The sequence below is a fragment of the Pyrus communis genome, chromosome 17 (genome assembly GCF_041283825.1).
Source record: "Pyrus communis isolate YQ-2024b chromosome 17, ASM4128382v1, whole genome shotgun sequence".
In the NCBI taxonomy this organism is placed as follows: Eukaryota; Viridiplantae; Streptophyta; class Magnoliopsida; order Rosales; family Rosaceae; genus Pyrus; species Pyrus communis.
In genome coordinates, this window is record NC_142581.1 from 26759927 (window position 1) to 26774476 (window position 14550).

Below are 14550 nucleotides of genomic sequence, written 5' to 3' on the forward strand. Positions count from 1 at the left end.
TTGAACTCACACGTCATCATGTAAGGGTTCACCTTTCCACCGCAGTGGTAAAATGTCACTTAATCGACATGTATAGGTATTGAGCGTTTATGTTTTGGTGAACTCTATTTTTAATTAAAAAATCAAATTTTCTTTAAACTCAAGTTTACAACCGAAATTAGTATCACAAATTCAATTAAATATGTAAAGTTATCTTTAAGCTGAATTAAAAGTAAGAAACCAAAAACCAGCAACGGTGCTGACCACCACCTATACAACATATACATGTATTCCCATGATAAACCACCTACGATCATAACGGATAACTCGTAACAGCTCGAGTCCATGATAAACCAAATATAAAAAAGGAAAATTAATAAAAAGTGCTTGAAAATTTTAAGTTTTAACGATAAGGACAAAATAAAGGGTAAAGTAAATAGTATCAGGATTGACTTTTTAGTGTAAAAATATATTTTTCGTTAAAGTAAACAGTACCGAAAATTTTTCGTTAAAGTTTTCATATAAAAACCTCCAGCATACGTGTAGCAACTTAGTGCTACACGTGCTACACAAAAGAAAAGGAAAAAATATATATAAGCTGACTGGCACTCAGCACTTGACAGCTATGAAGCCCTTCTCCTACCCCGGTGTCATGTGTCCATCGTGAATCCGGTATAGGTATCCTTGTTCAATTCGATTTAGGTTTGCGTTTTGAAGTCGAATTCGGGTTTCCTTGTACGAGTCGAATTTAGATTTCCATCTGCTTCTTCTCCGCCTGTATGAAACAAGTTTACTACTACATGACGTTTTTTGACCAATAATACATTGTCACGTCACAATGTATTATTGAATAGGAACACTACGCGTTCTGCTCCTCCCTTGGCAGCATAAATTGGGAGCCTAATTTAATAATCTCTTCCACATTACGACGTCGTCTTCTTCTTCCCCCACACACTCAGTGGTGTCAGTTTGCCGTCTCCCGCCGTGCTCCGCAATGTCTTCCCCAACTGCAGAGGCAGATACAATCAAGAAAATGAAGAAGGAAGCAAAGGTTGGTTCGCTGTTGCTTCTTCTAAATACACTTTTGGCTGAGGATTTTTATCTGACAAACTATAAAATAATTTACGTTAAGCAACGGGGTTTCGAACCCGGGACATCGGGTGTAACGAAGAATCTGAGTTACAAACCACTTGCGTTCGCTGAGAATCTGGAGTAAATTATTTGTATTAACTGAAGAAACAAAGAAAGCAAGTTAATTTATTTTGTTTTTGGCATTTGGGCAGGCAAAAGAGAAAAGCTTTGCAGAAAGCTATCAAGCTGCAGGTACTGGTTTGCACTTTGCTATACTTGTCTTTGCCGCTCCTCAGAAAGTTGAAAAATTTCGACATGTAAGATAGCTATGTTCTTTATTCAAGCATCTGTATACATTCATGCTCTAAAACTTCACATTTATAAATATTCGAATTTCCAAAACCCCCCAAAACCCTATTGATAATATGTATAATATTCGAATATCAATGCAGTGATGAAAGGCTAAGGCTTTATTTATTCATTCTGTTACTTTTAAAATCATTTAGGAGCAACAAGCATGAGCTTCTACTTTGAAGACAAGTAAAACGAAGAATGCAAGGCTTTTGGATGATGAAGATGAAAATGCAAGGGACCCGGAGACTCCATTCGGCCAGAAGAAAAGGATGGCCAATCAAATGGCGAAAATGTACCATCCGCGTGCTGTGGAGAAGTCGTGCGTATACTCTTCTTTTCACCTATTAATTCTACTGATAAATTGCTTCTTGTAGTTTCTTCATAGTTTCCTCTCCATTACTTGCTGATTTAGGTGGTATGATTGGTGGGAGAAAATGGAGTTCTTCTCGGCAGATGCCAACAGCTCCAAACCTCCATTTGTGATTGTGAGTGTACTGCTCCAAACTAACTTGTGTCTTGGGTTTACAACTTCACATTGATATGGATAACCGATAAAGAGAAAGAAATAAAAAATAGCGAGAACGTTAACGGGTTTTGCATGTATTGCAGGTTTTACCGCCGCCCAATGTGACCGGCACCCTTCACATTGGCCATGCTCTTACTGCTACTATTGAGGTCACATCTTTGCATAGATTATTGAGTTTGTGCTCTTTATTGGTTAGGGGGTGTAAAGAAAATTGGATATGATTTTTCTGTATGCAGGACACTATCATTCGATGGCGGAGAATGTCTGGCTACAATGCCATGTGGGTGCCTGGAATGGCTCATGCTGGGATAGCAACACAGGTTCTGTTCTTCGTCTCTTTAATCAGCAATTGGTTGAATATTACATTACCATTATGAGCAAGAGAGTTACTCCGTTGCCCTTACTCCAGCATTTCACAGATATTTGACTTAACCCATGTGCCAAAAGTGCATTAATGTGTTGTATATTTGGGCCCTGTTTTGCCTATAGGGGATACGTCCTCTCCCTTTAAAGCAGTTCCTTTTGTACCTCATGATTGACAAATTATTAATTGCGTCATATGTTGACCATATAATATGCATGGACTTTTGAATTTCATGGATCTGGATTTATCTTCATTACATATGTATTCGTTCGCTAGACATGATGTCCATGTGCTTATTATAGGTGGTTGTTGAAAAGAAGCTTATGAGTGAAAAACATTTAACCAGACATGATATTGGTCGTGAGGAATTTGTGGCTAAGGTAAGCTTGAACTGCAAATAGCTGGAAATAAATTTCTTAAATAAGTTTGATGTTTTAAAAGTTTCTGAATACATTCATACTATTCATTGTGTGGTTAACTTGGTTGTTAAAGGTTTGGGAATGGAAGAAAAAGCATGGGAGCACCATTTTACAGCAGCTCCGTTGCTTGGGTGCTTCTTTGGATTGGTCCTCTGAGGTAAGATTGAGGTTCGTGGAGCTTTGTATGACTTTGCTTTAGTTGTTTATTAGACCTAGTTATGAAGACCTCTCTCACTCTGTTCTTGATTTAACCTTTGTGGTTCCTTAATTTTTAGTGCTTCACGATGGATGAGAAAAGGTCAAATGCCGTGACAGAGGCTTTTGTAAGGCTGCATAAGCAGGGGCTTCTCTACAGGTATGCTCTGCATAGGGTAGGGGAACACTTGTTTCTTATTGTCTTGTTTCCCAGCTCAGACCTCTATGCTAATTGGAATATAAGCATTCTAGATAAAAACATTATATAAAATAGCTGTTAGCAACTTACTGCTGGATGCTAGCTTTGTCTTTCTGGTTCTTGTTTGACGTTGTAGTTATGTTTTGTTCAGTTAGTTTGTAAGTTGGGAATGGGACAGGATCTTGGTACCAGTGTGTAGCAATCATCCACACCTATAACTCATCCTTCTGTCCTTTTTCTTCACTTTGGTTAACCTATTTGGATTTTTTTGGCATGTTACATTTTGCAGGGCTAATCGCATAGTGAATTGGGATTGTGTGTTGCGTACAGCTATATCTGACATTGAGGACTACCTTCTCCTTGTCCCTGCATATACCCCTCCCTCTTTTTTTCAACATTTATGAAATTTTTTTGGTGTAAATAGGTGGATTACATCGATATAGAAGAAAGGACATTACTGAGGGTTCCTGGATGCGACAGTCCTGTTGAATTTGGTGTGTTAACTTCATTTGCTTACCCTTTGGAGGAAGGTTTAGGTGAGATTGTGGTGGCCACCACTAGAGTGGAAACTATGCTCGGTGATACTGCCATTGCTGTACATCCTAATGATAAGAGGTATGCTTCATGGAAAACATGCCATCCACCCTTTCAATGGACGAAGGATTTGTATGGTCTGTGATGAAATTCTTGTTGATCCAGAGTTCGGGACTGGTGCTGTGAAGGTAAAGTTTGACATATAAGTTGTGGGTGATTACTTTAATTTTTTCTTTCTTGTTTATATTTTATGGATTAAAAAAATGTTTTGTTCTCTCTCTTTGCCTCCTGCAGATTACCCCAGCCCATGATCCTAATGATTTTAATGCGGGAAAGCGCCATAACCTGGACTTTATTAACATCTTTACGGATGACGGAAAAATAAACGAGGAGGGTGGAGAATTTGCAGGAATGCCACGTTTTGACGCCCGAGAAGCAGTGACAGAAGCACTAAAGAAGAAGGTATCTATCTTACATTACTACACTCATTTGAAAGTTCTATGCTGACTATCAACATGCGGTATCAGTTTATCAATGTGACTTCACGAAGTGATCGGTATACATTTATATTGGCAGGAGCCTACTCAGTTAGACTGTCTATGCTAGAAGTAACATCTGTAGCACTATAACTGACACTTTCTTCCTCGATCTTTATTACTCTCTTCCGCCAGATACTCTTTTGATTTCAACAGTTAATTTGAAATTGGAATTGTTTGCATTTCATCATCCCGGACACTCAAGTGAAGTTTAAAATAATTTACTTGTTATTGCATCACTTATTAACATCACCAGTTGTTTCACAATATTCCTAGTTGGATGATACTGTCCATTTACTTCATTTTCTCTATGGTGTTATGGAGGTTTTGGTGACAGTTTTCTCATGCCATTTAGGGTCTCTTTAAAGAAGCAAAGAACAATGAGATGCGACTTGGAATTTGCTCTAGAAGCCAAGATGTTGTGGAACCCATGATAAAGCTCCAATGGTATCTTAAATGCAGCGGTATGGGAAAGCAAGCCCTTGATGCTGTCATAGATGATGAACACAGGAAGCTTGAGATCATCCCAAGAGAGTATACTGCTGAATGGAAGAGGTAATGTCTTGTTTCCGTTTAGATCCTGCCGCCCTAATGAAACAGCCAGTTTAAATTTTTACTTGTCATCAGATATCATCTTTATCATGACATTTTTAATGGAATTAATGTGGCTAGCACATGTATTATTGTTGTGCTTAACATTTCCCAAAGTTTCATTTAAAATTTCTGTAGTTTTTGGAAAATATGCATTATTTGATAGGTCATCAATATCTCAATGACCGTTGATCTTTTTATTTTTTATTTTTGTTTACGATATATTCGTTGAACTAATGTCAATCAATGGTAGCTGTTATTGATCTTTTCTCAGCTCTTTTCAGATAGTTATTTGTTTTTGTGAATAGCTGGTTCACTTAATCTGTATTTGTTCTCTCTCTACATTTGATTAGTTTCCTATGTAAGTGCTTACTAGTTTTGGTCTACCTGTCGCAGATGGCTTGAGAACATTCGTGATTGGTGCATCTCAAGGCAACTTTGGTGGGGTCACCGTATTCCTGCATGGTATGTTGTTTATGAAGGTGATAAGCAGGAAGATTTTGGATTAATTGATGCACGATGGGTAATTGCTAGAAATGAAGAAGAGGTTCAAGCAAAGGCTAGTGATGCATACCAGGGGAATTTTCAATTAATTCAGGATCCTGATGTCCTTGACACATGGTTTTCTTCTGGTTTGTTTCCATTGTCCGTGTTGGGCTGGCCAGATAACACAGAAGATCTAAAGGCTTTTTATCCGACTGCAGTTCTTGAAACTGGGCATGATATTCTCTTTTTCTGGGTTGCTCGTATGGTAATGCTAGGAATGACATTGGGCGGCAACACACCTTTTACAAAGGTAAGCATAAATTGTTTCAATATAGATGTATAGCTGTGTGATAAACAGATTTATATGTGTTGTATATTCCCTAGTTATAATTTACTAGTTGCCTGACTTTAAGATGTTATAGCATACACTAATTAGAGGCAAAATGTTCTTCTACTTGGTAAAGCGTGGGGCTAAAGAATATTTGTGGAAATAAAAGTATGCTGTTGTGATGAGATTCCAATGTTACATGACTATTTTTGTTAGCTTGTCAGTGTGTTCCAGTAGGTGTTTTAGTTTTATGTCTTAAACTTTAAGACTTTTGCTTGTTTGCTGAAGATATATATGTTTTGATTGTGTGGATATCTTCCTGCAATGATTTTCATCTTATGTTTTGATTACTGAAGTGACAAGTGGACTTTTATTGGTCTGCAGGTATATTTGCACCCAATGATTCGTGATGCCCATGGACGTAAAATGTCAAAATCCTTGGGAAATGTCATTGATCCACTTGATGTAATAAATGGTATTGACCTTGAAGGTCTACGGAAGAAGCTTTTAGAGGGAAATTCGGATGCCAAGGAAGTAGCTGTCTCAGAAGAAGGGCTAAAGAAGGACTTTCCGGCAGGAATTTGGGAATGTGGTGCAGATGCTCTCCGTTTTGCTCTCGTGTTTTATACTGTTCAGGTTTAGACTTCTGTCTTACTATATTATTCATGTAATTGTTTTCTCACAATACTGGTCAGGTTTAGACTTGATCTACATAATCTGTTTTATTGTTTTGTCCTTTCAGCATGATAAGATTAATTTGGACATCCAAAGGGTTGAGAGCTATAGTTGCTGGTGTAATAAATTGTGGAATGCAGTGCGATTTTCTCTGAGCATACTTGGGGATGACTGTGTTCCACCCTCAAGTGTAAATCCAGATTTGCTTCCATTTAGTTGCCAGTGGATACTCTCGGTACTGAATAAATCCATATCCAAAATTATTTTGTCACTGGAATCCTATGAGTTATCAGATGCGGCCACCGTAGTGCATGCTTGGTGGCAATACCAGTTGTGCGATGTTTTTCTTGAAATGATCAAGCCTTACTTTTTTGGTAACGATCCAAAGTATGCATCAGAAAGGGGTTTTGCACGGGATACTTTATGGTTATGTCTTGAACATGGGTTATGGTTGCTTCATCCTTTTATGCCATTGGTCACAGAAGAACTGTGGCAGCATCTTCCATCTTTTGGGGTTCACAAGAGGGCAATATCTCAATTATGATGTGCGAGTATCCATCCATTGTAGATGTAAGTTTAGTCATAAAAAAGCATTCAGTTTAGTCGTAATATGACCTTGTAACTTGGAAGAAGGTTGCTGATATAATGTTTGATGTTGATCTGAACTGGGTTTGTGTACTAACTGCCTTTTTATCATGTTATTCTTCCAGTGCTGGACAAATGAAAGGGTAGAGTCTGAGATGAACCTTGTAGAGACTATTGTGAAATCTCTCCGTTCACTTGCAAAAGAAAGTCGTGAAAGGTATATCTCGAAAGTGCAGTGCAACGTCTATCTTGTTTCTTAAAAATCTCTGAAATTATGTGATATCTGCAGTTGGACTTCTCATTCTCTTTCTATTTTTTTTAGGCGACCAGCTCATGTAATGTGTCGAAACAATTTGGATTGGAAGATAATCTACAGCCATTGACTGGAGATTGAAGCTCTTGCCCATTTGTCTTCTTTGACGGTAAATGATACATTTTTCTTTAGAAAATCTCCACTATTATGTATCTTTTGTTTTGGTCGAACCTATCAACATTTTTCTTTAACAACAGTTCTTTTGTGCCACCAGTCAAGCATGTTTCTTGTATAGAGAACAACGAATCCCTAAGATAAGACACAGAGTCTATGGCATGTGGGGAGGGCGGTTGGTTGGTTTAGGCTATAATCAAACAATTTTAAAACTAAAACCTAATCGTACATTCAACCTGGACGCATCTTAATTAAGTGATTCCACTGGTTAATATAAAAATTTTAATTCACAATTCAATTGACAGAGAGCTAGTACATTGACTTGAAATAGCTTGAAAGAATTTGATAGTTAAATGTACTTGATTCACCCCCTAAGTTACCTGAGCAGAACCCATGGATTGGCTTGTTCAGATAACCGAATACGGAGATTGGAGTTCTGTTCAATGAATATAATCTCCAAACAGAGAGAAGAGAATCTTCAAAAAGTGGCCACTTTAAAATCCTATATATTGCCTGGGACATGTCCGCGAAACAAGTGTTTGATGATGATGCTTTGGTAGTAAAGTTGGTTGTCTACTAGGTTCTTAGGTAATTATATGTGATAAATCTTCTTGCCCCTGCAGATACACAGCGAGAATGACAGTTTTCCCACCAGCACCGTCTGCAGTGGATACGAAATGTGTCTTGTAAATGAATATCTGTCGGTTTTTCTGAGGGTTCCAAGAGTAAAGGCAGACCCTGAAAAGATCCGTGAGAAGATGGAAAAATTCATACTGTAAGCCCACGAATAAATTGTTTTTACTTATACAACGTTGCCTGTGCTATTTGTTTTGTGCCATATGTATATATATTTAGGCTGTGTTTGGCAGGTTGCAAGACTAGACTAGACTGGACTCGACTAGCTAAATGATTAGATTTCTTGTGCAATAGACGAAGAATATGAATGCCTTGTAACTTGAAGGATTAGGATGGACACAGCAGAAAGAAGTTTAGTCTTGTATTATATCAAATGTCGCCCGAAGAGTAAGCTGCTGACTACCAAGTACTAACGAACTTTATTATGCTTACAGGGAACGGGAAAAGTTGTATCTGATGATAAACTCTCCTGGTTACCAAGAAAAGACATCTGAAAAGATTCAAGAATCTAACGCTGACAAGCTAGAATTCTTGAAGCAGGAAATAAGTACTCTGGGAAGGGTATGGTGGATGAATTCTCCTGGTTACCGAGAAAAGGCGTCTGAGGAAAATCAAGCATCTGATGCTGACAATCTAGAATTCTTGGAGAAGGAAATAACGGAAAGGCTGCGATGCTCCTTTCTTTAAAGGGGTGACTCTTTTGTTCCCAACGCCTCCAGGCGCCAAGATTTCATATTTATGATCTAATTATGTTTTTGTTACTTTAAATTGCCTTTGGTACATTCATCTGTTAGCAAAATTGCAGAAATACAGGTAGATAGGGCACTTATCTCGACTGGAGAGAGTTGTCTCCTTTCATCACTCTTCTCACCCTTATTCCACTACCAACTATTCCATCTTGCAAATCACATGGACCAAATTTGAACTTGTATTTCTTCATCGAGTTACCTTCATAAGTTAGGAGGTAGCTTGGGAGTCAAGAAACCTGACGGCAAAAACAACGAAATGGTTGTGGAGATTTCTGTTACATCCAGAAGCCTTGCGGCACTTGGTAATTGTTAGTCCAAGCTAAATTTTGTGTGTTGGCAAGTTCCTACCACAAAACTAATGTTGTGTGGTCGCTCGGGATAGATTGAGTCGAAGTTGGGAAGTTCTACGACAGAAACTTGTCTCGAAACATCATTATTAGGAAAGGCAAAGTGATGCTTAGATTCACTTATGGTATGTTTGGGCGAGGAACTTCTAAATTCCAAGGCAATTAGGAAAAATAAAAGAAGAAATGGATGACAAATAGTTGGATGCGAGGGATTAGAAATAAACTTAAGACACATTGAAAAATTTCTCGAACGAGTTCCGTTTAACAATTAACAGAGGAACCTCATATGATAGGTAACCGATGGAGATATATGTAAAGCTTTCAGTAGATTATTATACTAAAGGATCCAACAGTTCTTTACAAACCAACTAATAGAATATTTTCTCTCAAACTCTCATACATTTTCTAGTTTATTGATACTTACCAGTCACCCGACTTCGCAGAGGCCTGGACTGGCATCATTTTTACTATATCATTCTTTGTTCTTTGTTCTAGTACAGCATCGAAATTTTATCTCACAGGAACCGTGGCAGAAAGACGAAGCTAATCAAATGAAAAACCGTCATTTCAAAGATACTTCAGAGGTGCAAGTACTGATAGGCAGATCAGTCGATGTGCATACCAGAGCCCTTTGCTGTAAATGTCTCAAGCTTTGCTCCATGCTAACTTGAACCATATCGGCCAGAATTTTCTTCGCTTTACTGGACTGATCATCACTGTCAATTTGAGAGATGATGTTGCATACAATGTTCTCCAGAGTGTCTGCTTCAAGCTCTGATCTCGGGTATGGAGACTCCCTCAATAAGCGCAAAAGCGTATGCGCTTTTGTCTGAGACTTAGGCGTTCCTTGAACTGTGAGCTCGAGAAGTCCAGGGATTACCCCGTCTTTAAGAATCGCTTCTCTATATCTGCACCTGTCACTTTGACACATTGTTAGTAGAGTACTTACAGCGTGCTCCCTACTTTGGAGCGATCCATTTTCAAGCACCTCAATCACTGCAAGCACTCCGCCTTCTTCAGACGTGAGGGCAGTTCTTCCCTCGTCGAATCCCACGAGAGATTCTATCAGAGCACAGCATCTCTCAGCTGTTTTTGAAGATTTCTTGCAGGGCTTTAACAAAGTAACTATGGACGGAATTGGTTTTGCTTCAAGAATGATGCTAAGATTAGAAGGGTGTGTTGAGAGATTGGAAAGCGCCATTACTGAGTCAACTTTAGCTTGTGGGCTGCCATGTCTAAGGATTTCGACGAGAAGCGGAATGGCACCGGAAGAACCAATAACTGGCTTGTTGACGGCAGAAGCTGATAGAGTAAGTAGAGCTGCAGTTGCATACTCCTGCAGGGTGGAACTTTGTGACTGAAGGAAAGCAATTATTGGCTCTAAAGCGCCAGCTTCCACTATCTTAATTTTGTTCCTGAGAGACCAAATATTGAGAAGAAAAATTAGCAGCAGAAAAGGAAGATTGTGCCCAAAACATTGAAATTCAAATTACCAACGCATCTTTCCAATTTGAATGGAAATACACTCAAGTACTCAACTAGTAATTTCATCCAAATTGTAACTGTCATGTTTCTCAATTGCTTAGACAATGTGATATTCTATTCTAAGCTACTCTAATTTACGAGATTGATTCAAACTCGTAACTGACGAATTGACCTAATCCACATATGAACTTAGTTACACCCCATTTAGGTGCCAAGAAACTACCACAAAAAATACAAAAAGAAATGTTTTTGTTTTATTTTATTACAAAAGTGTGACCTACATTTAGACTAAAGAAAAGGAAAAAATTATTAAAAACAAAAGAAAAAGAAAAAGAAGGCAACAAATAAACATGCAAAAAGGTTAAAAAGGAGGACCACCAATGTGCTTCTCTTACTGAATAGGTACACATAGTTATCTTCTTCCCCACTGAACAAAAAACTTTTTAATTAGAATATGATAACTTGAGCAGTAGGATTCATAAAAAAAGGAGGAGATGGAGTAAGAAGCGAAGAAAAAGAGAGCAACAACTCTCCTTGGATCCCCTGGGCTTCTCGAACCATGAAGCATCCAATTCCTTTCAATACAAGTCTATCATAACTCACAAAGCAATCTCTTTGGTTTTTTTAACATTTTGATTGGTTCTCATTCGCTTTCAACCCCCTAATGCTCATTTTGGTTGCTACAAATATCAAACATTTCTCTTTGATCACTGAGTATAAATTTTTTAGTGTACCGGAAATACAGTTATGTACACCAAATGCAATAATAAAATTGATTGAAAATTCACAACAAATTATATTATTACACTTAATATATCAGACCGTGTTCTCGGTACATTGAAAAATCTCTCGATCACATGATGAACTTCATATTAATACCAACATTTTCATTGGCCATGCGAACTACTTCAATTCCTAGAAAATATTGTATATCTGTGTGTATATTTATGTATTGTTCCTTTAATTTCAATACTATTCAAGAAATTAGACCAAAAGTACTATATTCTAAGCAACCACAAACGAGCATAGCTTCCAATTCCATAAGAAAATGGAGCATAACTTGATTGCATTCTTTTCTTCCCTTTGGTAACTTTATGAACCTAATTATAACCAACCAAAGTACCAACCCATTTAAATAAACTTTCTTTTTCTTCAAAACAAAACAAAATTGGAGAAAAGTGGATTTGAGCTGACTAACATAACAGAATGGTGCAGTTATAATTAGGTATTTAAATTTACAATAATTAAATATGAGACTTTATTATTTAAACAGAAAATATGAGACTTATTTACAAGTGTAAAAGTTATACTTTTTGAGCTAGTATCACCCTATTAATTTGTTTATCATAACTTGAACAAGCTTTATTTATTAGGAAAACTAATCAAAAAGATTTAAAAATTTTAAGTTTTAACGATAAGGACAAAATAAAAGATAAAGTGAATAGTACTAAGTTTGACTTTTTAGTGTAAAAATGTGGTTTTTTTTGTTAAAATGAACAGTACCGCAGATTTTTCGTTAAAATTCCCTTATTTATTTGCTACCCAAATAAAATTATTTTGACAAAACCAAAAACATTTATCATGATAAAAAAAATAAAAAAAAAAATTGAAAAGGCAAACAAAACAGATATATCCATGAAGGAAAATCTGACCGACAACTTTAGGATATTCTTTTCCACCATCTTCTCAGCAACCAATCAGATAAAAGAAAAAGTAAAGCAAAAAAAGAAAAAATGAAAAAAGAGGATCCCCGAATAGGATTCTGCGGCAGCTATTATTTTATATTAATATTTATATTTTTCACCAAATTAAGGAGGCAGATTGTCAGCTCTGTTTGGGTGCTTTTTCTATCTTCTTTTATTTTGTATAGTCACGGTTAAGTCACGTTAACATTATATATTAATTTTTTTATAGAGACAATAAGACAAAAAATAATAGAAATATAAAATATTTACGTGGCGTAACCGTGAAAAGAGATGGAACGGACACCCAAACCAAGAATCCTATGAAGAAATTTCCCAAAATTCAAGAAAATACATACACAATTTCCCAGAAATATAGTCACTAAATTCCATGAAAAAAAGGAAAATCTTTTTATAAAATAAAATTAAAAAAAAATAGAAAGAGTTCGAAGGGGAATGTTTTCACGTACGTCTCATCCTTGACGGCGAGGTTGAGGAGGGCGAGTAGGGCCGACTCTTGGGACTCGGGCGAGTCACGAAGGCGGAGCATGGACACGAGTGGGCCCACCGAGTCGGAGAGCTGGCGCCGACACCGCTGCGAGGTCTTGGTGAGGCGCCGGATTTCCTGGGCGCCCTGGAGCTTGGAATCCTGGTCGTCGGATTGGATGAGTTCCAGAGCGCGATGGACGGCTGAGGATGAGGAGAAGGTGGGAGAGAGTGAGTCCGGAGTCGAACTCCGACCGTCGGATGATGAGCGGGAATCCATTAAGAAGGGAGGCGAACGAAGTGAAGAGGTGGTGGTGGGTAAGTTTAGTTGGGTGGGTGGTCGAGTAAGAAAAAACAGAGAGGAAGAAATATCTGAGTGGGGAAATTTAGAGGCTGAGAAGCGCTCCGAGGAGAGAGAGAGAGGGAGGGAGAGAGAGAGAGAGGAGAGAGGGAGGAGGGTTGGCGTTTAAGCAAACAGTTCGAAAGTTTTATTGGACAGCAACTTGGCTTCCGTCCGTTGGTTTGTCTTTCTTTTTTTTTTTTTTTTTTTTGTTTTTTTTTTTTTTGTTGTTGTTGGAGAACATGCGTCGGTTTCTTTTGGAGATTTGTCGATATACGAATAATTAAATCATTTTTATTTCTATATAACCATATGATCATACCGAGTTTGTCATTTACGGAAAATTTAAAAAATCTCATTTATAAAGTAAACGATAATTTTTCCTTTTTAGAAGCGAAGAAGTTGGGTTGGGTTCGTGCCCATCGTTCATATAATAAGCAGTCTCGTGCCCCTTGTTTATACAATAAGCAGTTTTAAAAATACTTAAAAAATGATTAAAAATGATTTTTGTGAAAATATTTCTAAAATTAATTTTTAGTAAAAATACAAGTAAATTTTGGAAAAAAAAAATACTTGAAGTATATGACATCCCACATCGTCCAGGGGAGTGATCCTTATATGTATATTCTCATCCTTACCTAGCACGAGGTCTTTTGGGAATTCACTGACTTCGGGTTCCATGGGAACTCCGAAGTTAAGCGAGTAGCGCACGAGAGCATTCTCAGGATGGGTGACCCATCGGGAAGTTCTCGTGTGAGTTCCTAGAAACAAAATCGTGAGGGAATGGTAAGCCCAAAGCGGACAATATCGTGCTACGGTGGTGGAGCGTGCCCGGGAAGTGGTTCCGCCCCGGTCCGGGATGCGACATATGGTATCAGAGCCTAACCCTGGTCGCGTGTGTGCCGACGAGGACGTCGGGCCTCTAAGGGGGGTGGATTGTGACATCCCACATCGCCTAGGGAAGTGATCCTTATATGTATATTCTCATCCTTACCTAGCACGAGGCCTTTTGGGAGCTCACTGACTTCGGGTTCCATGGGAACTCCGAAGTTAAGCGAGTAGCGCACGAGAGCATTCCCAGGATGGGTGATCCATCGGGAAGTTCTCGTGTGAGTTCCCAGAAACAAAACCGTGAGGGAATGGTAAGCCCAAAGCGGACAATATCGTGCTACGGTGGTGGAGCGGGCCCGGGAAGTGGTTCCGCCCCGGGCCGGGATGTGACAAAGTAATTCTTGTAAGAAACACATAAATAGTGTTTTTTGTATGAATCACATAATCAGAGCTGCTTGCAAGAAACACTTCAATTCTTAGTAAAAATGCATGTAAATTTTGGAAAAACACTTGAAGTGCTTATTGTAAGAAATACATAACTAGTGATTCTTGCAGAAAGTACATAACTAGAGCTTTTTGCAAGAAGCACTTCAAGTGTTTTTGAACCCATATTTTTCTCAAAAAAAAAAAAAAAAAAACACTTCTAATTATTTTAAAAACAATTTCAAAAGATCTCTAATAATTGTCTAGTCATTTTAAAGAGTTTTAAGTGTTTTTTCAGGAAA

The 14550-nt window shown here is 37.9% G+C and overlaps 1 protein-coding gene and 1 pseudogene across 2 annotated transcripts; one reads left to right on the top strand and one right to left on the bottom strand.

Annotated features, from left to right (window-relative positions):
* The first annotated feature begins 973 nt into the window (after positions 1-973).
* On the top strand, positions 974-8713 carry LOC148689740 (valine--tRNA ligase, mitochondrial 1-like; annotated as a pseudogene). The gene is made up of 20 exons (XR_015958151.1): positions 974-1191; positions 1263-1302; positions 1557-1723; positions 1817-1889; positions 2014-2079; positions 2167-2250; positions 2597-2674; positions 2787-2870; positions 2989-3068; positions 3397-3469; positions 3532-3829; positions 3936-4103; positions 4533-4732; positions 5165-5564; positions 5967-6218; positions 6325-6827; positions 6968-7059; positions 7165-7264; positions 7893-8044; positions 8340-8713. The product of XR_015958151.1 is annotated as a valine--tRNA ligase, mitochondrial 1-like (transcript).
* A 597-nt stretch (positions 8714-9310) lies between these two features.
* LOC137708574 (uncharacterized) lies at positions 9311-13154 on the bottom strand. Its single transcript, XM_068447687.2, has 2 exons — positions 12639-13154; positions 9311-10416 (listed from the first exon to the last, which is right to left on the bottom strand). The coding sequence occupies exons 1-2, from the start codon at positions 12932-12934 to the stop codon at positions 9564-9566; spliced, it is 1149 nt and encodes a 382-aa protein (XP_068303788.2). The 5' UTR covers positions 12935-13154; the 3' UTR covers positions 9311-9563.
* Between the last annotated feature and the right edge of the window lie 1396 nt (positions 13155-14550).